Genomic DNA, 27,643 nt, shown 5'->3' on the forward strand with positions numbered 1-27,643 from the left:
ATTTAGAGCCGCCCCTTCAAAGTGTACCAGAAAGAGTTCGACAGCAATAGCTGAGAGCTCTTGTATTAATAGAACACCCTTGAGAAAGGTTGAAAAGGATGAAACAACAGACGTCTGTGCTGCTTATGTAAGACAAAATAAATAGACAAATGTATTTCTGTTCCCATCTTATTTCCGACAAGGGAATTGGCTCGTGTTATTGTTATAACTGCAGCGTGTAAATACCCCCATCACTGGATATTCGGGTTATTTTTGCTTGTAACAGAAACCAAACCTGTTTGATTGGAACACCCCGCAGGTTGCTCAGGTCGCCTTTAGCGTCGCCACCTCTTTTGTCTGTGTCCCGGTTCTGCAACAAATCCGACAGAATTTAAAGTGTTAAAAAAGAAGGGGAGACGATTTCAGCGGGGAGAGTCAGAGGGGGGCGAATGGAGTGAAATGAGAGTGAGATGACAGGAGACTAAAAGGTGTGAGACACCAGCAGTTGGCGGTGACTGACCTTGAAGAGCGAGGGCCGTCTGGGGATGCTCTTCAGCGAGCGAGCGTTGACGCTGCCTCCCCCGTCTCCCTGTGCAACTCGCAGCTCTCTGTGGCTCACCACAGGGGTGGAGGGGAGGGAGTAGGCGTAGCCGATACTGGGGCCATTACTGGCCTGAGAGGAGGAGGAATTGGAGGCGGAGGTGGAGGAGGTCGGGAGGTCAGGATGCAGGGATGGGAATGGAGATGAGAAGAGATGGAGAGAGTGAGGATGGGGTGAAAGACGAAACAGAGTCACAAAAAAGGTGATGATGAGTGACAGCGTGAAGTCTTCAGTCGATCGGTGTGATCGATGGAAACTGATGGATGAAGAACAGGGCGGGCTGTGTTTTCATTGACTAAGGTAAAGTAATCAAACACGACACAAGCATTGGTGTACACAACCTTAGATGATCCTTTGAATGTCATTTACATTTTAAATATTACAATTAAAGCATGTTTTCACAAATAACTTAAACAAAAAGGGATAAAAACAGGACGATATTAACAGTTGGAAGTCGTGTCCAATGTACTGTATTCTACAGGGTAGGCTAATTTTTAACATCAGTGCCTTGATGCCAATAATAGATGAATTTCTGAGATAAACATAAATATAAATACATAAATATTTGGAGTTTAGGTTTTATTTTTATAGTCGCTGGGATATTTCCAGGGATAATGCTTTGGTCCACCAGCACCAATTTGTTAAATGTTAATAATACTTATGTTAATAAGTTATTAATCATGTCTTTTTTATGGTTGTTTTCTGTTTTACTTTGAAGGTTAGATGTACTTCCTGTCTCCATCTCCCCCGACTCCCTGATTGTTTTCAAAGTAATGCACTATTTCCCTCTGAATATCACAAAAAACAAAACAAATATCCTACATTTAGACTTACGTACCTAAGTAAATGTATTGCTTCACACCAACGCTTAAAGCTGCAGAAGTTTTCAAAATGTATTTTTAAAATATACAATATATTTAATCCTCTTTTGATTATATTTGTACTACAAATATACAAAGCCTTGAGGTTAATGCTCACTTCCACCTGCTCACACGATCAGTGAAAGTTCACTTACATATCATAACCTGAAACTGCTCAAGTGTCACTATTTTTGGTCATCATGAAACAACATAGTTCTCGAAAATGAGAAAAAGGAGTTATGATTTCCCAAAAACAGCAACATGATTTATTACTGTATGTTGCTCACCAAAGGGGACTATTTTTCTGCAAACCTGCTCTAAGAGGAAAAATGACCCCAGTGTACAAAAACTGCAGTTCCTCTAATGGCCACTAGAGGGTGGTTCTAGATGAGAGTGAACCTCCATTGTCTCTCATGTTAAAGTGCGCAGATTTACATCATTATGAAGCATATTTACAGCCTGACAAAGGACAGTTTGGGGTCTGATCTTGGATTCTGGAGTTAGAGGCGTGGCTGCTTTGACTAACAAAACTGGCGACGTTAAACTCGACCTCTCCACCGGGCCTGTAATACTGGTGCCTTTTGGAGCGTTTATGCTTTATTTGCCTTTTACTAAGACTTAACTCTAATTAGTAGGTGTCTTTTCTGTGCATTGCACCTGTACATTTTATCTATGCAACATGCGTACGTCACCCTTTTATCTAAATATGGTCACTTCTGGCTACAGAAAACAAAACGGCACCGGTCCAAACGCCATAAGCAACATTTTGTTATTACTCTTGAAAAGTACATTTTTGATTTGTCTTTGAGCCAAGATGTGATGTATTCAATGGACGTCCTTTAACATAAAGAATATTTGCTGATTAAGTAATCACTAAAGTTATTTTGATCCAGTCTGAGGGTAAGTAAATAAATAAATATTTGTGCCAAATTTCCTTGCAATGCATTTGGTAGTTATTGAAATGTGCCCAGTCTGTGCCAAAATCAGCGTGTGCTGCTGACTTATATCCCCAGAGTCTTTCTGCTAGCACAGCTTAGAACAATCTGATCAGCTGGCATTAGAAGAACAGCAGGAGCGCTGCCTTTTAAAACGGTGAAAGAGTGCTTTAATTTTGAAGACAGCATCAGCATAGCAACAGCAGAACACTTTCATAAGTGTCCTATATTTATCATGTCTTATGTAATATCTGTCTAGACCGAAAGAAGATTGTGTTTACTCAAACAGTCGACTAATAACTACCGAGAAGGCGTCACACCTGACTGTCATAGTCGCTGCTCTCCCGTTGTTTCTAACGCAGTTCTTCAAATGTGCTCAGCGTGCTGAACTTTTTGTTTTGGGAGTAAAGTGAATTTAAAGAAGATGTAATCGGCAACGAGGGCCAAGAAATATTCAAATCAATATTTGAATCCGGACAAATAATTATCTGAAGTAGGAAATACATCATAGAATATCCACTCAAAAGTATTTTTGTCCCCGATAAACATGAAGCAAAGTAATTTGGTTAAAATGCAACTAAATATATAAAATCAAAGGTTTATTCATTCAAATAATTAATTATTATGGAAAATAAGCTTAGATGATATGAATGTAAAACAATCACGTAAACTTCATTAGACCAGATTCTGTAAAATTTTATGTTTTACATGGAAAATTTGACATGTAATCAAATTATTTAAAATCCGCATTTTGGGATAAATATTTTTTAAGTGTGTGGTGGAAAGCAATCACTACCGTTACTTCAGGTATTGCAATTTAATTTACTTCTGCTTTTCAGAGGGATATATTGCACTATTACCTCACTGGATTTACTAATATCCACATATCTTTTCATCTGAAACGTGTAGATGGTGAACGAATTCATGCAGAAGAAGAATGTAGAATATATAAATTTATATCTCACAGCAAACTGTGTTGTGCTTTTTTCCAACTCTGAAAAAAATCCTACTTCTGAGAAAATAACTAGAAATTTTGATGTAATAACAGCAAATTCTGACAAAAAATATTTTTTTAAATGGCAAACCTTCCACAGTACACAGAATATTTTGTATGGTATATTTTTACATATTGTTTTAAACTTGAGTTTAGGTTTTGTGTGTATTTGTTTGAAAGCAATACTTTCATTTTCACTTAAGTGGTTACAGCACGTTACAGCGCTCTGTTTTATCCACATAAATTTAAGGATCTCACAGTTTAGCCAGCTTGGTTATAAGCACTGTGCTGTGAAACATACCTGTTAGAGTGCACACAATAATTTACACATTATGGCATTTATATCAATATTATTAATGATCAAATAATAATATCTAATAGATGTAAGTTTTCAGTTAAATATATATATATACACTTTTACATTACAGTGTGTCAACTTTTCTTCTGCATCTATGTGAAGTCAAAGCACAAGATGCCTCAGTTATGAAGCTAGCTTTTTCATATTTTAGAGTAAAAACATAAATTCATTAGATTATTGTATGTCAGTCTAAAGACAAGTATAATAAAGTAGGAATATAGTACTAGGTGCTTTTAATGTGTAATAATAAAGGTCATCGTTATAGAAACTGGCATTGTTAAGATATGGTGCCAGACTAACAGGATATCTGAAGGTGGGAAAAAAAGGTGCCACTTCATTAGGGCTAAATAGTTGGTTTGTGGCTGTTTCACAAACCAACAAAATTAGGAAGTGTGTTCAGTTAGTTTGGTCCCACAACAGAAAGCTTTTATTATACACGACTCCTGGCTGGTGCATTAATGCCCATCTTATTATAAATAAATAGATAAATAAACTTTTGTTTGTGCAAAACTTAATTTTGCAGAAGATGCAGGATATACCTTCAGGTGTAGCCACAGTGATTGACATGTTGCTACCCTGTGATGGTTATGGTGAACATTAAATTCTCCAAACCGGTGGGTAGACCATTGTTGGATATTAAGGAGAAAGTAACGCTCAGTCTAAAACGACCCCATTAAAGAATGCTTTCTTTAGTCGGGAAGAAAAATCATCACATAACTGAACAATATAAACAAGTAAATAAGTAAAAATGTTATTTCAAAAGCAAGTTACCCCCAACAACTGCTGAGCATTTTTTTTTTAAAAAGCTCTATGTGGTGAGATAAGATCTTCTACCACTAAGTTTTGAAAGCGGATCTGTTCTACTTACCAAACAAAAAACGGTTTCATTTTATTTACCACTTTTCTGCCACAGTTTCTTCAAAATGTGTAACACAAAGTCCACCAATCACATGCAAAAAGTTAGGTAGTTACTTAGAAAAAGGCTTGAAAATGTCAGGATTATCAAGATAAAGCTATCAGGGATGTGTGGTTTGTGTTTCATATACCATTAAATGTGCAAATGCATTATGGGGTATCTCCTATGGGAGTGACCCAGCAGTAAAAACGAGAAAGGACGTGTTACCTGTCCAGGGAACGACGCTGATCCAGGTGTGGAGCCTCCTGAGTGACTGGGTGAGTTAGGCAGAGACTTGCAGGCCTGAAGTGCCGCCTGCTTCTTCTGAGCTACAATCTTCTGAGCAGCTGAAAAACAAACACTTAAACAGTTGAGTCTGTTTTAAATGTCAGTGTGTAAATAGTAGTGGGTGGGGGGGTTTTTTAATTTTATTTTCCTTGTGAATCACATCCTTAAGCCTGTTCTTTTGTTTGTGCTGATATCACTTATAAAATGTGAGTCAGCTCACCCTCTGAAAACACTCGGTCAACGTTGAACCCGTAGGTGGCGCAGGTCTCGTAGAAGAGGGAGTGACGCACGTCAATACACAGCTGTCTGGCTCTCTGATCTTCAATCACGCGAGGGTTGGTGCTGCTGATTTTATCTAAAGAAAGAAACAAGATCAACTTTGTAACACCTGCTTGTCCCATAAGCATCTTCTTTTGTTGTGGATGTTACGAACCCATTCCTATGAATGGAACTCGCTGGACACTTTGCACATCTTGCTTGTAATCCTTAATTCTTCATAGCATAGATTCAACTAGGTGCTGGAAACATTCCTCAGGGATTCTGGTCCATATTGACATGATAGCATCACACAGGAAGCTCCTGCCACATCCCAAAGGTGCTCTATTGGATTGAGATCTGGTGACTGTGCTGGGCGTTTGAGTGGAGTGAAATCACTGTCAGGAAACCAGTTTGAGATGATCTGAGCACCACCAACAGCCTGAGCTGCTGATACAAAGCAGGATGGATCCATGCTTTCATGTTATTTACGCTAAATTCTTACTGCACCATCTGAATGTTGAAGCAGAAATCCAGTCTCATTAGAGCATGTGACGATTGTTTGTTGTTTAGTTTTGGTGAGCTCGTGTACATTATAGCATCAATTTCCTGTTCTTAACTGACAGGACTGGCAACCAATGGGGTCTCTGCTGCTTCAAGGTTTGACAGGTTGTGCATTCCCATGATGCACTGAGTGTTTCTTCTTCAGTTACCTTTCTCACTCACTATTTGTTAATACACCTCTCTGCATTGAATCATACTTGTTATTAATCTCTGGCTCTCTTCCACAGCATGTCTTCATCCTTGTCTTCCTTCTCTCACCCTAACCGGTCGCAGCAGATGGCCCCGCCCCTCCCTGCGCCTGGTTCTGCCGTAGGTTTCTTCCTGTTAAAAGGGAATTTTTCCTTCCCACTGTCACCAAAGTGTTTCCTCATAGGGGGTCATATGATTGTTGGGTTTTTCTCTGTATTACTGTGGGGTCTACCTTAGAATATAAAGTGCCATGAGGCGACTGTTATTGTGACTTGGCGCTGCATAAATAAAATTGAAATAAATTGAATTGAACTGCTGCTCACTGGATATTACAGTCTCTCATTACTTAAGCTTAAATGCACTGAGTTCCTGTTATGTGACTGATTAACTTAAGATCGTGTCACATAATAATAATAATAATGGATTGGATTTATATAGCGCTTTTCAAGGCACCCAAAGCGCTTTACAATGCCATTATTCATTCACGCTCACATTCATACACTGGTGGAGGCAAGCTACGGTTGTAGCCACAGCTACCCTGGGGCAGACTGACAGAAGCCAGGCTGCCATATCGCGCCATCGGCCCCTCTGGCCAACACCAGTAGGCGGTAGGGTAAAGTGTCTTGCCCAAGGACACAACGACCAGGACAGAGAGGCTGGGGATCGAACCGGCGACCTTCCGGTTACAGGTGCCCTTCCCAACCCCCTGAGCCACGGTTGCCCATAACTAAGTTAATAAAGGTTTGGGCTCTGAATATTTGAGGGTACATGACTGATTTGTGTGTTTACCTTGTGTGCCGACCACTATGACTGGGATGTCTGAGCGGAAGGCGCTGAGCTGGCTGTAGAGCTGATAGAGCTCCTGGAAACTGGCCTCATTCTCCAGACTGAAGACCAGGATGACTGCATCAGCCCAGCTGCTGAACTGCAGGAGGAAAAGGATAGATGGGCAGATGTTATCTTACTGTGCACTGATGGATGATGAAATGTGTAGTGTTACAGTTCTGTCACACTCACACACACAAACACACACATACACATCATCACAAAGAAGCACCTGTGCATCAGGTGGTCCAGCCTCCTCTCTGATCAATAATAAATGACTCTGACCATCCACCAGCACTTCCTTTTTGTACCGGCCACCTGTCAGGAACAATGACAGTGACAGACAGGTTATTCAGCAGAGTGACACCCCGAGGATGAAGCCATATCACTGACCAGGCTTCTGAGGTGTCTCTCTGAACAGGTTAAACATAATTAAATACAAAACTCACGCACGCAAGAAGCCACTTTTTAGATAGGATGTGCTTGTGTCTTACCATCAGGTTTCTCGACTGCGGAGTAACTGCCTGTGATGTATTTGTTTACCAGTGCCGATTTGCCACTTTTCAGACTCCCCAGAACACCCTGAGAGAAGGAGGAAGGAAATGCAGCACCCACAAGTTGATTCAGGTTCAGCCTGCATGCACATTTACAGCACCATGCATCAAATATAACTCTCAGACTAAATTAAAACGCATCAGAGAGAGACTTTCAGTTCCTCCATCGGATAAGCTTTGGTTCCTTTTAGGCAGTTTAGACTGTCTGTTATTTAATCTGTATTTTCTGCCTGTAGACTGCTTTGTAATCCACATACAGAAATGTGCAGCAGTGAGTAGGTGAAGATAATTCTGACAGTGCTATAAAAGTGCTTCATTGTAATACAATCCGGTAAAAGTCCCCTGTTCAAAAATATACAGGGAAAGTATGATGCCCATTTCTGGCTCCATATTTTTATTTTTGGATTTCACCAGAGAGGCTTTGTACGATTCACTGCTCAGTACGAGGGCTTGGTGCATGCACCTCAGTTCATCTGGTGTCTGAAGCAACCTGTATTGGCACTTAAAGAGCTTGGGAACTAATCTGTACATGGTTCTAAAGCTATTTGTGGCACATAACATTTTATGTGCTCCATTTTTTTAACCAGACATATACAATAGAACAATCAATAACAATAAAAATAAAAATAAAAATGGCTATACCTGAACATTAGTTAATTTGAGATCAGCATTTATTTAATTAACCATATTTTTCCCTTTTTTTTTTTTATCCTTGACTGCTTCAAGCCAACTTCCTTCTGATTGGCTGCCTCTCATAAACCGAAGGTCTGGATGGCAGGTGGGTGGAACTTCTGGGCTCACTGGCAAAGTCTCAAGTCAAGTTGTTTTGTAGTCAGAACATAGAGCTACATTTTGATGGAAGTGCATCAACATGGCAACCAAAAAAAACAATGCAAAAAGTGTTGAGTGTTGTATTTTAACCCAGACAATCATCTTTTGTTGCAGAATGCTGCTCCTCCATGAGCTCGGTTCTGCCGGAGGTTTCGTCCTGTTCGAAAGGAATTTTCCCTTCCCACTGTCACTGAATACTTGCTCATTTTTTAAGAAAACTAAAGCAACTTGAGGCAACTGGTACTGTGATTTGGCACTATTTAAATACAATTTAATTTAATTTAATCTTTTTCTAAACTAAACCCAGTAGTTTTTTATGCTTAAACGTGACCAGATAATTTTGGCTAAAGTGTGAAAAATATGTGGCATACGACTCAAACTTGTGAGTTTGGTGTCAGCAGGGAAATTAATCCCTCGATCAACAGCTCCTTTGGCCTCCAACTGCAATTTTTTTTAAAATTTCGTGTACATGGACCTGAGTCAGTTCATATGAGAGCGGACAGACAAAATGTTTAGGGATATGAAAATAAAGGTGGGAAATTTTAAGTCCAGGACTATGAATCAGTGGTCATAACTATATAACAAACTATCGTGAGACTGCTTTGTGTTGTACTGCCAACAGTGAAGACAGGTGTGTGATGGCAACCTTAGTATCTCTCTGAGAATGTAGGTAAATGTACTCGTTGTTTTCTTGGGTAAATCTAGGTTTGGGACAAATTTTCAAAGCTTTTTGGACTGTTTTTATCTATTGTGATTTTTTTGATCCTGTACAGTGTTTATTGTCTTGGTGACCAATGAAATAAAGGTTTTGGATTTTTACCCATTCATTTATTTGGGAGGTTCAAAATAACAGCAAAGATGGCTGCTGAGTTGCAAGACATGCTTCTGTTAGTATGCGGATTTCACTGCTCAGGTCACAAACAATGCCATGTCATATCATTTCTACTAAGTTACACTCAAAGGGGGTGAACAAAATTAAGATTGTCCATTCAAGTCCAAAGTACTACCAATATATACATGAGCAAGTATTTTCCACCAGAAAAGTTAATTAGCAGCTATTCTGATACTTATTTTCTTGCTAAAATGCCAGTTTTTTAAGATTCCAGCTTTTCCGCTGTGCGGACTTGTTCTCTTCCCTTTTCATTACTTTAATAGCTTCAGTTGTTTAAACAAAAACAAAAAGGCATTGTTCACTTTTTACTGTGGGAAACTGTGAGGAGATTTTCACACCATTGTCTGAAAATTTGCAACTCAAATGAGAAGATAATGAGCATCAGCATCCATTATGAAAACCACGATTAGTTACAGTTAAAATTAGCGTCACATCCAACAACCAAAACAGTAAAATGCCGTTTAAAAACGAACTCATCAGCAAAAACAGTTACAAAATAAATTAACATGATGTTAGTCAGAGGGCTTGTTTGGCTATTTGAGTGTTTCTACTTTTAATACTTTGCCACAGAACATTTTTAATGCAGGCCTTTTAATTGTTATTTAGCATCACTGCAGTGCAATATGAGTACCTTAATTCACAGGTGCACTTAGACCCTTTTTAGAGGTCCTCAAGTGCTAATTTCAGTGATGCAGATTTAAAACACACCTTAACTAAAATATAGCAAAGTACAAATTGTTCTGATAATGTGGGGACATTGCTGTGTCTGCTTATTTTCATTTGTTCTCTAAAGAGTGTCAAACACGTTTGCTAATATAGCTTAAACCACCAGAGATTATTAGCTCCTTTTAACCTTCTGATCCACTAATCTGCTGGTATATTGCGAGTTGCCAGCCAAGGAGCTGATGTGCATTATTATTTTAGTTTGTTAAAAATTTCTATTCCTATTCTGATCAAATTGGGCTTCAGTGTTTGTTTACAGTACAGCTGATATGGTTTGTGTTTAAGGTTACAGTTTATGTCTTTTATTCACTGTAACATTTAAATTCACCAAAAATTATAACAGTGTAGCTTCTGTTTTACACGCATTCATTGATGATGATTTTCACTAAGCTGTCTGCTGTACTGTTGTCGATTGTGCAGCCCCCACCTGCTCTTATATTTTTTGTCATTTTCTAGTGTCTAGTTGAGTGAGAAGGATGGAGAGAGAGGGGGGACAGAGAGGTTGTAGAATGAGAGAGCAAAAAGTGAAGTTAGCTGGAAAAACAAAAATTATTTTACACAAAGTAGTTTTTCATGCATGTCATGGAGGCTTTGTGTGTTTTCCAGACACACAAGTCTGCATAATAAAAGGAGGGTTTGTACTGTTTGAATTAAAACACTTTAAAACAACTCTATTACCAGTTTGCTTTGTGTACAGGTCTGCGGACTGGCTGGGTGGTTTCCCAGTGTCTGTACTGAATAATGATACTTTAAGTGCTTGATGATTGGGTGGACTGCCTCTATGTGATTAACAGACTGAAATAATGTTGAGCATGTTTCTTATCTTATCTGCTTTTTCACAAATGGTTCTTTAACTTCTATAATGACTGAATCTTTGCCTAAAGGCTCCACCCTAAAACGGGTCGATTAGATTGAACTCTCTGACTTTTCACTCTAAAAAGTAGTACTAGTTTCACTCTTAGACACAACAAAAGGTCATCCAGTTAACTAGGCTGCTTCTGAAGGTACCATTGTTATGTTTATCCAATTTAATTGAGAGTGAGAACTCGAAAAGGGCTGATTACATTTAGAAACAGCATGTTCCATTAATATTAATTACAAGGCACTGCATACATGACATTTTGATTGGGAACTGAGCCCCCCTAATAGTTTGAACCTACACTCGCCCCTGAGTTAGTTTAAGAATTTGAATACTTTCTCTACCTCTGCACAAACGTCCTGCCTAGGTAGGAAATTCATCCCTGCAGACAGAACTCAGGGCTTAAAAGAAATAATCATCTTTACCTTTTTAAGCTCGTAATATCCAACAAATCTCTGCTGACCTGCTTTTCACGGTCCTTGACTCTTGTACAGTATTTTTGGTTCCTGTTTTGAATTCTTTGATATCTATTCTTATTTCTTATGCTTCTGGACTTCCTGTCGTCTGTTACCCTTACCTCCCTCTGTCTTGTCTGTGTTCAGAGACAAGCGAAGCGTTTTCCACTTCCTGTTTTATTTTGGTAACTGCTTTTCGTTCTGTGCCGCCTCTGCTTTTCTTTTCATTCTAACAGTGTCAAAGAAACATTTACAAGTACACCGAGTACTGATTCATTTGGTGATGTTGGTATGGTACGGCTCAATAAGTCGCATATATAAATGAGCAGAGAAACGATATCACATTTTTTTCATCTGATTTTAACTAAAAACTCTGAACCTGTTACACATCAGGTGATGTCTTCAGCATCAGTTACCGTGGTGATCTAACAGGTAAAGAGAGAGCCACTTTTATGACACTGAAAAAACTGGCTTTAAGCTCTTTTAGCTGGCTAACCCATAATTCTCATTTTATAGCACATCCCTCCAGTTTACCTGGTGCTTGTTTTGGATTCCTGCTTTGTTTCCTTTTGGTGATTTTTTGGATTTTATTTTGCAGCTTTTTTGTTATTTTGTTTCCCTCTTTGTCCTGGATCCCGAGGGTGCTCTCTCATCTCAAATTAAAATCTCAAATTAAGGTTAGAGGGTATGTTGTACCAAAAATTGTGTAATTTTAGTATCTGTTTAACACACCAGAAGAAGAATCTTACAGCAAAACATAAGATGTGACATATTTTGTTTCTAAAAGTCTTCTCTTCAAAGTGGTTCACTGATGATTGTTTAATTTTTCATTAAAAAAAAAACAAAAAAAACCATATATATATATATATATATATATATATATATATATATATATATATATATATATATATAAATTGCATTAGCCTCATCTCCAATACAGGTAATTAACTATAAATTTCTGTAATAAATTCCTCTTTTTCTAATGTGGTCTGGCAGTGAAGGGGGTTTTCTCACCAGTCTCAGCTCGGGGATGGATCTGCTCAGCGTCCACTCCTGGCTGTTGGCAATATTTACTAGAGAGAGAGACAGACAGGGACAAACAGTCAGCGAGGCAGTGACACATCATTTAGATTATATACAGTAAAAAGGGCAGCCATCTTAACAGCCTGTAGGAGGGCAATAAATCACACAGCTGCTGCGTGACTGGCCTCACGTGTGGCCTGGCAGGTCGCCTTAATGAATATAACCTTTCAGTCACGACGGGGGATCCAACAAGGTGGAGCCACACAGCTCTTTATCCACTTTGCTCTCCCCGTGCTGGAAATGATGGGCAGCTGTGCGCTGAGCGATGGAAACCTTTAGTGTTCAACTTGCTGCTGCTCAAAGATGTCAGGCACCTTTTTAGGTTTGAACTAAAAGAAATTACAGCTAAATATATTTATATTTGACTCGTGATGAAGTTATAACCTGGAGACATGCGGAGGTGAAACAGCTATAAATAGCATATGAGAGAAAGTAAAGTATGATCACAAAAATAGAATGACTTCAGTGACTCAACCGCATTTCTGCCTGACAGCTGGCACAGTTTCTACCAAGCAGCAGCCTCCAGAGGTAAACAACAAACAAACAAGGCACACAGAAGTGCCCAAAAACTGTGATTCCTCTAATGAACTGCCTGCAAAACCAATCAGTTTCCACAGACCCCCCACCAGTAATAACTATACAGTCATGAAGAAAATCATGTTTACAGCCAGATATGAAAATAAACAAATAAATAAAACATTTTGGTCTGTTTAGCTGATTTCTGTTATAGTTTTCAGAGGTCTTTGTCTTTTTTTCCCCCCTGTCTTCTGTGTTTAGTGTCAGCCGTTGTGTTTCAGTGCTCTCCCATGCCCTGTTTTGGTTTTACTACCTGCTTTTTGTTCCTTTCATCTGCTTTGTGATTGTTTGTTTGTGCCTTATTCCCTCATGCATCTTGTTTTACAATCAGCCTTCTGTCTATACATAATCTCCGCTCTCCCTCTGTCACTGTTGGATTGTCTGCTTGTCTTTTGTGGATTTCTGTGTTCCTTATCTTCAACCCCTTGTGCCTTAAATGGCTTGTTTGGGGTTTTTTTAACCAAATGTTATTATCTGGACTTTTTATATGAAATAAAACTGCCTTTTTGTTTGCCTAAATTCTAGTATATCACCAGTTTGGATTAAACTTAGGGCTCTGGCTATCTTAAATCACCAGTGTGCAGTTGCTATCTGTCTGCTCGGCTTCTCTGAGTGAAGCCACCGAACTGGACCTCTACACCAAATTTCTGCCTTCTGGAGCATTTTTAATGGTATTAACTGAGAGATAATGTGACCTGCTGTGCAAAGTTTGTGTATATTTTATTAGTCTGTCCATCTTTGAGGCTTTGAGTCCAAGTTCAGTGGGACACGATACGGTGACTACATTCATATATTAAATACTTTACACATTATGCTGTGATTAGAAGTTTGTTTTAAAGTTCTCAAATTTAAAGGAAGGTTATTGTTTAAACTAAAACTCATAATCTATGCATGTATCTGTCTATGTCATAGAAAGTCAAGAGATCAAGATCATATAAATGTCTGGTTTGTTTGGTCAGCAGCCCAAAATTCAAAAAATTCAGTTTTCATTTGATATAAATAAAATAAAACAGCTGGAATTACTGGAACTATAAATAAAAAAGTATGAAAAGTTATTTGGGGTTCCTTTCCTCTTCAGCGACATATCTAATCGACTAATTTTAAAGTCATCAGGGGCCAATTTTAGCTGCAAACTTGGCTTGAAATTGTGTCTGTGATCGTGGCACACAGTCGTCTGCAGTGGTTCGGTTGCAGACAGCTGTGCCAGCGTTCCTATTGGGCAAAAGAGGTGTCATACACCCGATGTGATGCGATGCCCACACCCAGAAACCCAGCTGCAGCTCCAGAGCCATCGGAGGGAAAGACAGACAGAAAAATTGATTCAGAGACATAAAAAGCATCAGTGGCCAGTTTAGGTGCTCTGTCTGGGAACCCATCAGTGCTCGTCTAATGACCTATCCTCTGGGGGCAGCGGCTGATGTTTCAGGGCTTCCGGTGTAACCAGCAGATGTTTCGAAATCTGATAGTTTGCCCTAAACTTCCCGTTTCACAGACTACATGTGATTTTACAATTTTACTATGAATACAGACATCAGAGGGAACCTACTATGCTTTCCTGTAATTTTTTTTGTCATACTGTTACGATGGTGGACACGTGTATTAAACATGGCCAAGTTTCAAATAATTACATCAGTGTGGCCCTTTTATGGTCATCTCACTTTTAGCCTATCAGAGATCACAGAGCTTATAGGCAAGGAAAGAGAGCTAAGGGTTTGTTTCAGGCTGCAGACAGGTCAAATGCTGGTTTCAGCATTGCACTTGGCTCAAAATGCTCTTTTTTTTCCTCCACTCTCCTCATGGATTGTTTACCTGCATGCAGCCAAACCCAGTCAAACATGTTTGGTTTATACGGCTCAGACAACAAACAGTAACCAAAAAGCTTCTGAGACCAAACATTGCTCACAGATATCTGCAAACTCACATGCAGATACAGAGTGTGTTTACAAAGATTAGAGGAGTGAAACACGACAGTCCTGCAGTAACACCTCATAAAAAAGGATTTACTGAACGACTGTCGTGTTAGACTGGATTCATATTTTTGTTAGGTGTATGTATTAAGGTGACAATAGAGTCTGCTGACATGGTAGCAGCTCAGATTGAGTGTACTGTAATGCTAAAGCCAGGATAAGCATGCTCACAGTAGCAGCATTAATTCTGATGTTGAGCAGGTGTCAAGCAACCTTAGTTGACAGGTAGCACTCTGGACTGAAGCCATGTCATTAATCCTGTACACGCTTTGTAGAAGTAACATCTCTATCTCATCAAGGTGGTTATGACTCTTTCTTTGTTAGCAGGAAAAAAGTTATGGAGTCCTTTGGACAACAGTTTTAGAGGCGGGGACTCGCCCAACTTGGAGTTGATTAACTTTTGGACTTTTTGGACACAAATACGGATCAAATTGAAAAACAACTGGGAAATATTGTCTTGCTGCATAGTGTGGAGGAGATTTTCAGCCTTGGTGGAGGTACATAGTCTTAAGCTAGTCTTGTACAGATGGGGGCTTTGTCTTGTTAGCCTCAAATATTCCGATAAGATTGAAGATGAAGATCTGGAGCCTGAAACAGTGATGACTGTGCTGCCTGAGGCAGATCAGTACGCACAGCTGCAGAGATATCTGCACAGGGCTCCATCTCCATGGTTAAAAAAAGTTTTACACTTCTTCTTGCTGTGGGTTGATTGTAGATTGGTTCGCAACCAAGATTGCTGCAGAGTGGCTTTCCTCTCAAACAACACTGAATCTTCAGCTTCAAGCTGCAGTAGTTGCTAAGGACCACTAATGCCTCTACAAGGCTTTTTCAGTTTTTATAATGGTAGGCATTACTCTTGATTCAGGAGCCACGCTGCCTGTGTTCTCCTTTTTTTTCTGATAAAGAAAAAGCATTTATCAGAAAATACAAAAGCAGGAAAGGAACTAGAGGAAGACAACGGGAGACCGGGAGGTTTTGGCAGACTACCCTGATAGATACACTGCCCATTATCCTCAGTGTGAATGTGTGATGTGTCCTTCAAAAACAGATGATGATTAAACTCAGGCCTGGTTCTAAGTCTAATACCACACACAGCGATGATGTGTTTCACACGATTAAAAAAGGCACTTACACACGAGCTGTTGCTGCAGGCAGCTCCCTCAGAAAAAGGCCAACTCCTACCACACACACACACACGCACACACACACACACACACACACACACACACACACACACACACACACACACGCACACACACACAGACTTTGCATGTCTTTGTCTGTCTTTCTGACTCAAAGCTCTCTTTATGGCCTGCTGCTGGTGCCAAAAACGATCAGACAATGTGATCCTTCTGCTGCTTCGACACACACATGTCTACGTAAAGCCAATTATCCACAGTCCCCTCTCCAAACCAATCACGAGTGATCCCTCACATCCCTCGTGTGCAGCCTGTAGCTGACATCCAAAACTTAATTCTGTTTTTAGGAAATTTTGTCTCTCAAGCATGTGTCGCTGCACACACACATACATCCACACACACGCGCGCGCACACACACACACACACACAAGCACACCTCCTCCACCCTATGTTTCATCAGGCTCTATAGCGGCAGCAGCAGAAGCAGCAGTCCTGCCGGTTGCCATGGCAACACTTCCTCCTGCATTGAGTATGTGTGTGAATGTGTGTGTGTGTGTGTGCACAGTCGGCAAGGCTGGTCTGACTATTTGAGTGAATCCACAGTGTGCATGTGTAACAGTGTGAATACACAATGAGTGAATGAATACATAAACACACACACACACACTCCCTCGCTCGCTGGCTCCCACAGGCCGACACTCGCTTCATCTTTGAGCAAACATGTTGGTGAAAGAGATGCACTGTTGTACGCTGCAGCCACTCAACTAGCAACCCAACAATCCTGAAGCTTAAAAAAGGCACACGCGAGGTTCACACGTGAATTTAAATTCAACCTGACGGAGACAAAGAGGGTGAGAAAGAAGGTGCAAAAAAAAACAAAAAACGAGCTCCTTATAGTGGCAGATCATGCAGTGGGTGGACTATCAAAGACAGGATTAGAACTGTTCTTGATTAGCTGTGAATCACTTCCCTTTTTTGACGTGGGTGAACGAATATCATCTTATGTCTTTCCTCTTTTCTAATCGTTCCAGCTTTATGGAGCGACGCAATCCGACCACCAGCTCCTCTCCCCTTTGGCTTCATTAGGAGATTTAAAGGCATGCTGGGAACACTGCTTAACTGTGTGTGTGTTGGGAGTGTTAGTGTCAGTGTTTGTGCGTGCAGATTACCCCTCCAGCGATGTGAAATTGGCCCCGCGCTCTGAGGGGAATTAGGTTAAAACTGTCCGAGATGATTCTATTGTCAATCCTCAGATCAAAGAACTTCATCTATCATCAATTTGCAGATGCACATGGCTTTGGGGAAACGTGACAGTGTTAAAGCCTGCAGACAGATTCTGTGCAGGCTTCTTTAAAAAGATCAACCCCACCCCACCCAACTCGTTTCTAATGGATGCCTGTGCACAGATGAAGGGGCTAGGCTGATAAATGTCTGTCTGAAGGATGGATTTGAAGTTGAAGAGGTGAAAGTGTTTGTGACCTCCTACCTTCCTCCTCACTGGAGTCTCGCTGTATATAGACGGGAGGCGCTGTGGAGGATGACCCCGCTGCCCCCGAGCTGCTCTTTGTGAAAATGCCACTGATGAACTTGAGCATCTTTCTGTCTTTAGCAGAGCCTCTTTGGCCCTGCTGTCCTTGCTGAGCTTCTCTTGCCAGGCCCAGGTCTTCAGAGAGGCTGTTCAGGTCACTGTTATCCAGCGTGCGGCTTTTACCTTTGCGAGCCGGTTTGGGGGCCTGGGTAGGAGGTGCAGGTAGGGAGGTTGAGCCGCTCTTTAGCCTGTCCTTTCTGGGGATGTCTCTCATCACTGCAGCCATGCCACCTCCAATCTCCAGCTGTATTCCAGTTTGAGCCTCATCCTGCAGGTCCCGCCATCCTTCGGTCCTGCTCGCCTCGGCCCAGGAGGCCCTGCAGGGGCCTGGCGAGCGCGTCGTCACGCGGCAGTCCTTGCGATCAAGGCTCTGGGCTGAGGTAGGGCTGCGTTCTCTACCCTCCCGGGAGTCGCGGCCACGGGTGGCCACGCTGCTGTGAGACTTGAGCAGGCTCACGGGCCGCTGTCCTGCAGGGCGGATAGGGAGGCTGGTCCTGGTTGGGGTGCGGCTGGGCTCGGCCACCTCCATAGGGGGTGTTGTGGTTAGAGATGGAGACCTGCATTGCTTTGCCTCCGGGCTGGAAAACGGCTTCTCGACTACATCTGCTGACTTTGTCTTCTGAATTGTGACTCTCTCAGCAGGTAAGGGGATAGAGAGGTTGCATGGTGGCTTTTCAGCCACTTTACTGGGGACATTTGAGGGTAGTTTATCTGTCAGAGGGCTGAGGGATCTCCTCTCCCCTTCCTTGAGTTCATCAGTGCCTCCTTTCACAATGACAGCATCTTCAGCTCTTTGTGGTTCCCCTAAAACCACTCCAGCTCCATTTTCAGTCTGTGTGGAAGCTCCACCTTCAGCTTCCACTCTCTCATCTCCCGGCCTTTCTCCTGGTCTGACCTCCACCTCATTTCCCTGGTTGCTGTTCTTGGCCTCATCTCCATTCTCTTCCACAGCCTCTACCTTGACCAGGGTGAGGGAAATGAGGTAGGTGGTGCGTTGCTGCAGGGCGCCGCCTCCACTCATGTGGTCAGGCTTCAGTAGACGCACAGTAGATGAATGAAACCAGACAGAGCAACATGAACAACTGACGCTTTGCCAGCGTGTTCGGATGTGAAACAATCTGACGACACGACAAGGACGAAAAACTTACACGGAGGAAGATTAAGTTTCTCCTCGGAAGACACAACAGCAGAGAGACTCTTGGGCTCATCCATCCCCCAAATCCCTCTTTCTTTGTTTCAGATTTTAATATCCGTCACGGATTTCTTCTCTCACTCTAATTGTCATTTCTCTGTGATTCAAAAACGAAATCCACCCTTCCTGACAACCTTCAGGACCACTGTCAGTACAGTGAAAGCAGCTCTTTTGTTCCTAGAAAACACCCAATTAAAATTTATCCACAACACATGCATGCAGCTACTGAGACAAAAATATCTTCATTATGGTGTCTGATGCCTCATTCTTTATGGTAATCATTTACATGACCTTTTTTTATGTGCAGCACTCCCTCAGCTTACATGTTGCTCAGTCCAACCGCTTCAAAAATCTTGATTCATTCGGAATAACAGCTGCCCTGCATCATACGTCATCAAGGATGTACTGGAGAGCAGCTGTAAAGTGAAAAGGTGAAGTCTTTAAAAATTCATTAGTGTCATCCTAAAGCAGCATGGCACAGTAACCTCCCGAGCTGAATGCAGTCCAGTCCAAATCATGGGCTCTCATTGCACACCTCACATGCGTGTTGACAGCAGCATCCATTCAGAGAGCGTGGCGGCAAAAAGGCAGGCAGGCTCACGGAGACGCACAGGAAGGACACCGATGAGGGCTGGAGGGGATCGGGAGCAGAAGCCAGCAGAAGACGGATGGAAATCTGGGGAGATGCATGACCGAGCGAGGGCGCGTCCGGCCATCACGCCCCTCTCACTGTCTCCTGGGCAGCCAGTGTCCTGTGAGCGCATCAGGCGCCAAGCACAAGTGGAGACGCTGAGGCGAGTCACAGCTCCTCGACTGCCTGTGAAGCCTTCTGACAGAGACACCGTGGCACAGGTTCAGCGAGTCCAAATCTCATCACGTACACACACACACATGCAACACACCCTCACACATGCACAGCTCTCCTCTCTCGCACTCTGCATTTCTCTCTCCTCTCCGTTCGCTGATAGGAATCTCCAATGTCCCTCCCTCTACATGCCCCTCCTTGTTCCAATAGGCGATCCATACAATGCAGAGCGATCCTGCTTCTCTTCCCTCGCCTTCCCCTCCTCTATTTTCTCTCCCTCTGCTTCTCCTGCTGCTCCTCTCAGACGGTGCAGGGTCCCTGCTTTTTTACGGCTCATCCCCATCCCCTCCCTTCCATCTTTCTCCCTGTGTGCCGGAGAGGATGAGGAGGGGGTGAGAGGCAGGGACTGGTGGTAAATCATCAATGCACACACACACAAACTGGACCTGCTAAATGAGGGGAGGCTGCAGGAGAAGAGATCAGTGGTAAGGAGAGGCAAGTGTGCAGGGTTCAGCCGGGTATGACAAAGAGTGGGAAAAGGATGCACGTATGTGTGTGTGTGTGTGTGTGTGTGTGTGTGTGTGTGTGTGTGTGTGTGTGTGTGTGTGTGTGTGCGCGCACGCAGAAGGAAAAAAAAGGCACTCAGGCTGGGTGTTTTTTCCAAGTGCCAGAAAATCTTCATCAAGATCATTCAGCTGTCTATTTGTGTGAATGTGTGTATGTGTGTGTGTGTGTGTGTGTGTGTGTGTGTGTGTGTGTGTGTGTGTGTGTGTGTGTGGCTTCGTATAGCTCCTCCTCAGTAGGAGGCTTGGCTTGTTTGTTGCTAAGGTGTTACAATCTTCCTGGCTCTGGTGGCACAATCATCTCCTCCATGTCCTTCCTCCTCCTCCTCCTCCTCCTCCTCCTTCTTTCCCTCTGTACATTCTTTATCACAGTGGCTCCCTGGATATAAAAAACAGTCTTTCTGAACATGTGTGTGTCCATGTGTGTGTGTGAGTGAAAGAGATTTCCTGTGAGTGTATTGATCTGTAGTGTATTGCCTTTTACGGCATGTGTTCATTAGCAGAAGTGGGTGGGCTCACAGCATGAGAGGATAAGAGGGTATTGGACATCAATTTTTGAACCGCAGAGTGGAAAATATGACCAGAATAATTAATCACACATGTTTTATTTGCACTTTTTGCACGTAATGAAAAGGTTTTCTTTGTGTTTTAAGATACAGGAAATCACCTGTGAGTGAAACTTGTGCACAAACAGCACATGGAAAAAAGACTTGTCTGCTATTTTCATAATTACACCTTCACTGTTCGGAAACTAGTGCAAAAATGCAAGAACATCTTGATGAAATGCCATATATAAAAAAATAATTTTTAAAAAAACTTCCAAATATTCACTCTGATGTAAGACAACTGAAAACAGAAAATTCACACATTTGAGGAGATTGAAAGATAGATTTTTGTCATTGTTCTCCTTCAAAACTGAAATTTAATATCAAAATAGTTGCTGATTGATCTTAATCTCGCTGGCGAAGACGAAAGCGCAAGAGGAACTGCTGCAATTATGCTGTGTGCAACACCAGAAGCACTGCAGCAAACATGATTACACATCCATCTTGTGAGTTATTACCGGGTGTAATTTTGTGTTAATTACTCTCTGATTAAAAAAAAAGTGAAATCAGAGGATGTCTCCCGGCACGGTTGCACCACTCTCAGCCTCCCACCATCATCCCATAATACAGGATGTGACTGTCCACCTGCTCAGCCCGCTCCCCCTCCCTTCCACAGTCAGCGAGAGGGCAATAACTACTCGCGCTGAATACAAAGGACCTCTGACAACCAGCCTTCTGCTCAAGGGGAAAACACACGACCTGAGAGCAGCGGCGGCCGATGCCTCAAACACCGAAGAGGAGTCGCGATAAAAAACCTCAGACAGGAAGATCAAGCTGAGCTGATTTTTAAAATGACACACACACACACCGAGTTGTGACATTATGTGAATGTAAAATCCATTTTTAACAAGTGCGAGCAGGGACATGACATGCCAGTGGGAGTTAAAGTGCAGGCTGGGGTGCTGCAGTTGGTGAATCTCATTATTGGGAAACAGACACCCACATGTAAAACAAAATTAGGCAGACACACATAAATACTGTCACTGGCATGCATGCAGACAAAGCTACCCCAAGACAAACACACACACACACATACACACTGACACTCATGCAGCGGGTGCTGTCAGATGGACTGTGGCCAAGGGCAGTGGTCATGCTGGGTGATTTTTTATTTCTCCTTCACTATGAGCTGCCCTCACTCTCTTCCCCCCACCTCAGCCTCTCGCTCTGCTGCCGTGCTGCAGTGAACACCAGTCAGATTCACATTTAAATGTCTTCATTTAGCTCCCAGGAGCACCTTTTTCTTCTGCCTCGCCTCTGCCTTTTTTCAGCCTTTTCCTTGGCACACAGTCAGTCGACCACGTCCCACTCGCTTATTAAGTCCAAACGAGTGGTGGCTCTCTTTTTAGCAGCAGTGAACTCTCACACTCACAGATCCAGGCCCCCGCCGAGGATACGCTGACTTTGATCCTCACTACAGCGCCAACACTCCAGCAGCCTAATTACACAAAAAATTCAGCTGAATGTTTTTAGTGGTAGGGGATGCCTCTGAGAGTGTGTCAAGATCTGCCAGGCCCTAAAAAGACCTCAAAGCTCAAGAGAATCCATCAGGGTGCCTATGACCTTCAGTTCACAGACGAGCAGAGCAACAGGCTAACATGTAACCCTGTTAGGTCACAGTATCCCAGCAACCCTATACCCTTACCCATTATGTTAGGAGAACAAAATAGATTTTTGGAAACACAAACTTATATAATTTTCAGTGTGTGTTTGTCAAAGTGTTTATTTTTCATCACCTGAGTACAAAGATTCAGAAGGACTAACTTCAAACGATGATGGTTAGCTCATCATCAGCGACCCAAACTACAATGGAAATCACCTAAAAACACTGGGATTAATGGTCTTTGCACATCTTGTTGAGCTGTTACGTGACAAACAAACAAAAAGTTAACAGCTGTGTTTCACTTAAATGGGCGAAATGACACACCATGTTGCTCAAATGCATTTTCCCCAAGTTTTTCCATAATTTTAAAGTGAACAAAGATCCAATTGTTTTAGATGAGTTATTTTACAGAAAATAAAAAAGTGTGCATAACTGAGATTTGCTCTGAATAAAGCAGTGGTTGTGATTTTTTCTTTTCTATTGGAGCGAAAAAATGATAATAATGTAGTCTAACCCGACTGCACCTCCTCTTGGATCTGTTTTCAGGCATCAGAAAATCTATCTGGTTGTGTTGTGTTGATACAGTGGATTAAGCAAAGGTCTTTCACCTGAAAGGGTGGAGTTTCAATCCTACATGAAACAAAATTAAGAGACGAACCTTTTATTTATTGTGACGCACCTGGACAGGACTCTGCTTTTCTCGGAGGAGATGCATGAAGAAAAAGGAGGAGGAGAGCTGCTTGGATTTGAATTTTGGCCTTTTCTAGATTTCTGCTTAGTTTAGCTTTAATCATGAGAAAGATAAGAACAGTGACCAAAGTAATGCTAGCAAAATTCTGAAACTTGAAGCAACGGCACGAAAAAGAGTTAAACTTCTCTCAACTCTGAGGTGATGACCAAGGTTAGCAAATGATAGCTATGATTGACTTGATAGGGTTGTTGAATTCATAGGTCAGTTAATCCCAAAGTGCATTCACTGACCCCCTTGTGGACCATGAAGGTACTGCAGATAGGCCTTGACTAGCGATTTACAATAAAGGAATTAAACATTTTTATTTTCACTTAACTGAAAATCTTAATTCTTATTAAAAAAAAATCAAAACAGATATGTATATATACTTTCTTTTTACTTTTCAAGCTTAATTTTGCAGCAAAAAATTAGAAGATAAAATTTTTGTAGGCTAAATTAAACGATAATTTTGGTTTAAATCTAATGGACAAAATTAATTGGGATTGGCTTTAATACTTAATGATGATGAAAGCTAAAGAAAAATATAGATGCTTAGAATTCATACTCGGACATAAAGCTTACTCTAACCTTAAAGCCTGGATCTGTTAATTAGTAAGTTAATGCTATTTCAAAATAACAAGGTCAGTTCATGGGGGGGAAGTAGGTGGCTAGACACCCATCAGTTACCAATATATATATATATATATTTCTTTTGAAAACCAGCCCAGCATTTGAGAGGGTTTGTGCTCGGGAACTAGATGCATTAAATCCACACCCCTGGTCTCTATGCAAGCATAGTCTCAGCCATTCCTATTTTAATGGTGAGCTGTTGTCCGTCTTTAAGTACGGGCTATGGATGGATCTGTTAGCAGCTTGCAGACATCTGCAGTTGGCAGATACACGGCCTTATAAAAAGAGATCAGTGAACTAAACTGTGTACGTTGTTTAATATCAGAATATCCTTTAAAGCATTGCCTCTCACAGTCGGTCTGTGGGCCCGTGGGCAGCAAAGAGAGACTGATACTACTCGCATACTACTGCACATTTCATTCATCCACAGCTGCACAGGATGACACCATGTGAGCGTTTCCTTTCATGTTGAAACTCCTGTAGCTGTCACAGCAGACTAAACAGTTCACCACACTGCAAGTTAACGGTAAATTTCTCATTCGTTCATTTTTCCACTTTTGTTTTCGATTCAGTCCATTTCCGAGGAGTGTTGAGTTCCTCTTGTTTAGTCCATAGATGTTTAGTTTGATTTTATGTTTATTCAGTGTGAGTTTGCGGTTCATCAAGGGAAGATCTAAAAAGAATTGGTATTAAAATTAAAACTATGCTCAGTGAAAATATGAGACCCAAACTATATATCAAGCCTCTTCATGTTTGTTATACTTCTAAAATTATATTGACTTGCCAAAACTAGAACTAAAGTTGTTTCCTCTTTTTCTTTTAAAACCTGTTTTACTCAATTGCCAACATAAACCAATGTCATCTGAACAGAGGACTAACTGAAAGTGTTTGATGTGTTTTTCTCAGTTGCACAGAAGCAATGATTCAGTGATCAAAGCTTTGAGAGTCCATCAATTCACAGGTAGTGAGAAGCAGGGTACACAGTGGACCGGTCATCGGCCAATTACACTGCTTGAAAAATAACCGTTAACCTAAATGGTGGTCTTATGCGTAGTAGGTACCGAGGTGGGGCTGAAAGTAACACCAAAGTGTGGGAATTGCAGAAAAGTAATTTATCATTCAAATGTTTCAGGAAATTGCATTACTACTCCTGTTGTGGTGACGCCAATAGTGTTAAACAGAAACGGAAATCAGCGGAAAGCATCTTAGCAAGTTCTCTGAATCTTAACTAATTACAAAATACTCTAGATGTGAAGGTGTTGTGCCTTTAAAGAGTCACATATAGCAAGAGCAGGCTGACTTAACTTCTACGTTAAGTCAAACTTTTTGCTTAAGATGTCTGAGGCTCCTAATCATCAGTTTTATAAATGTGTGGTTAATTAAATTTAACCTTCTTCTTTAGGATTTACTTCTTTACATGAAAGGAAATGGAAACATGAACGTGTTTGGTTTCTGATTGCTTTTTCTTAAATATGCAGTGGTTAGGCTAGCTGAGATTAAGATGAGCTGTGTGTTTGCCATGCACTAAATTGACCTTGCCCTACTTTGCAACACTTGATATGGTGAGTACAATTAATTGGCATACTTAAATGTGCTTTAAGAATTTATTGAGCACTGTTGTTGTGAATTGGCACTATACACATAAAAACTGAAGTGAACTGAACTGACAATGCAACATCAAATTGTAAAGCCGGGGCCTTTCCACACAAAGCTTTTTTGTGCTCTTGTTCCTTTAACTTAAACATACAATTTTAGTACTTCCCCTACTTTTACATGTCACTTACTGTGCACTACCTTTCCACAGAAATCTAAAAACAAAATCACAGGTAGATCAACAGTAACTCGTGTCACATTAACGAGAAAAGGTGGGAAGTAGCATGAGGAAATGATGTAAAACTGATCAGCGTTACATGTAAGGCCCTGTTTATTTGAAAGGAAGTGGCTTTGAGGGCAGTTGCAGATTGGCAGAAAGGAAGTAGGCCGCACAGCAGGTTTTATGCTGCTGCCATGGCGATGGCTGCCGAGGAGGTGTCACCATTGGTTGCTCATGTCCAGAGCCTGGCTGATAAATAAATGCCAGTACACACCAGCAGCAAGGTGGTGAATTTTTTCCCTCAGAGTAAAACGATCATGGAAATGAGCCTCTTTTTCACCGAAGAGCCACACCGACTGACACAGGAAGTGAAGGTTAAGATATAAATCACCTACACTGTCTTGTTCTCACCCACCATAGCATTAAAACTTATAAAAGGAAGAGAAACTTATCACTTGTAAGTTGTTTTGCCATGTTAACACGCCAAGAATAACACTAAAATGAATATCCTGTTATTGTGACAACAGCTTTGGCAGTTTACAGGTAAAGGTCAATCACAAAGAGCAGCCAAGCTTAAGAAAGAGGAACTTACCTTGAATACTGTGGAGGTAAACTTTAAGGCCCGAGCGCAGCTGTTGATCCCCCACCCTTTCAAACTGCTTGGCCAGTCTGTTGATTGCAGTCTGGAGGGAATCATGCCTCTTGATCTCTGCTTTTATTGCAGCGGAGTTCACCGTTTTGCTGTTGCTGGTCATCCTGACACATGGATCGGTGGTAAAGTGAAGCAAACAGCTGCTTCAGCCCATTTGAACTCCTGGCTGTTTGTTCCACAAGAAGAGCTCCAGACGCACAGATGCAGCAGAAACAAGAAGCAAAGGCGGCTCGGGGTGTCTCTCTTTCACTCGCTCTCTCTCGCTCTGTCTTTCTAGACCACAAAGTCGGATCACGACAATGCGCGTCTCAGTTTCCTCTGCAGGTTTGAACTGAACTGAATTCACTTCCTTATTTCAAATCTTCACTGTGAGGCGGCTCTGAGTGCTGTCATTTCACACGACAGAAAAGGCGTCTGAAGCGTGTAACTCACATAACACCCTAACTGTTACCACCAAAGAAAGTATATCATAAAGCATGATAATCTGAGACACAGTTTACTATAACAGTTTGTGTTAGTCACATATTGAACCTACATTAGAGGACTCTGTGTTTTAATAGTTAAATATGTCACTGTTTTGCAGACTGGCTGGCATCTGAGCAAATATCCACTGCTGTCAGACATGCTGGTCACGTGCACAGGATCTCACCATAACCAGATTTTTGCCCAATCTTTGCAGCAGCTTTGTAGCACTGATGTTGTTGTTTGGTGCATACAGTATTTGTACTATTCTCTAATTGGAGAGCAATGAAAAACAGAAAAACTGTACCATGCATTTGTTACTTACAGGCTTTATTAACAGGACACCCTAAAAGCTCCCTGAAAAGCCTTCAGCGGATCCAAAATGCTGCAGAGAGAGAACAGGGACCAGAAAGAGGGATCATATTTCTCTCTTATTAGCTTCTCTTCACTGGCTCCTTGTTAAGGTCGGAATTGAATTTAAAATCCTTCTTCTCACGTACAAAGTCCTGAATCATCGTGCCCATCATGTCTCATAGCATTATATTATCACAAAAGAGCACTTTGCTCTCAGGGTGCAGGCTTACTTTCACTTTCTGAAGCTTTGAAAAGCAGAATGGGAGGCAGCGTCTTCACCTGTCAGACCCCTCTCCTGTAGAACCAGCTCCCACTTTAGGCTTACCCTCTCTACTTTTTGGCTTAAAACTTTTTATTGATCAATTTTCTTGAATTTATCAAATTCAGGGTTTTGAGGAGGCTGGAGCCTATTCCAGCTGTCATAGTGTGAAAGGTAGGGTACAACCTGGGAGGGTACTGAGACAGGAAATAGACTGGAAACATTCACACCTATAGAGAAATGCCAGTTAACCTAACTTATACATATCTTGTGACAACACTTGCAAGCATGCAGAGAACATGCAAATTCTACACAGAAAGTTCCCGGCCGGCCGGTGGAGTCAAACCCAGGAAATTCTTACTTTGATTCAACAGTACTAACCACTGCCAGGATCACCACACTAAATAAGAACGAATGATCTGTGAAGCTCTGTAGTGGCTCCCCAGGGCCGAGAGATTCTGCTATGAGAGAGGATTACAAATAGGAAAAGAGGGAGGGAGAAATGGGCGGGGCAAGTACACATTTTGAGACCTATGAGAGGAAGGTGTGTGTTTGAACTTAAGAT

At 41.6% G+C, this 27,643-nt stretch overlaps 1 protein-coding gene across 5 annotated transcripts in view; it reads right to left on the minus strand.

The window, feature by feature from the left end:
• Positions 1-26,266, minus strand: part of agap2 (ArfGAP with GTPase domain, ankyrin repeat and PH domain 2) — a 36,812-nt gene extending 10,546 nt beyond the window's left edge. The window contains exons 1-9 of one of the 5 annotated variants that reach the window (XM_013265263.3): positions 25,944-26,266; positions 12,072-12,130; positions 7,238-7,325; positions 6,976-7,061; positions 6,708-6,843; positions 5,131-5,265; positions 4,851-4,969; positions 500-652; positions 275-349 (exon numbers count right to left, since the gene is read on the minus strand). In XM_013265263.3, the coding sequence (XP_013120717.1) occupies positions 275-349; positions 500-652; positions 4,851-4,969; positions 5,131-5,265; positions 6,708-6,843; positions 6,976-7,061; positions 7,238-7,325; positions 12,072-12,130; positions 25,944-26,106 (1,014 nt within the window). In that variant the 5' untranslated portion in view covers positions 26,107-26,266. Of the gene's footprint in view, positions 1-274; positions 350-499; positions 653-4,850; positions 4,970-5,130; positions 5,266-6,707; positions 6,844-6,975; positions 7,062-7,237; positions 7,326-12,071; positions 12,131-17,308; positions 19,885-25,943 lie in introns of those variants that run through there. The other 4 variants (XM_013265264.3, XM_005477896.4, XM_005477897.4 and 1 more) reach the window with 4 other exon arrangements.
• Positions 26,267-27,643: the final 1,377 nt, after the last annotated feature.

The sequence above is a fragment of the Oreochromis niloticus genome, linkage group LG20 (genome assembly GCF_001858045.2).
Source record: "Oreochromis niloticus isolate F11D_XX linkage group LG20, O_niloticus_UMD_NMBU, whole genome shotgun sequence".
In the NCBI taxonomy this organism is placed as follows: domain Eukaryota; kingdom Metazoa; phylum Chordata; class Actinopteri; order Cichliformes; family Cichlidae; genus Oreochromis; species Oreochromis niloticus.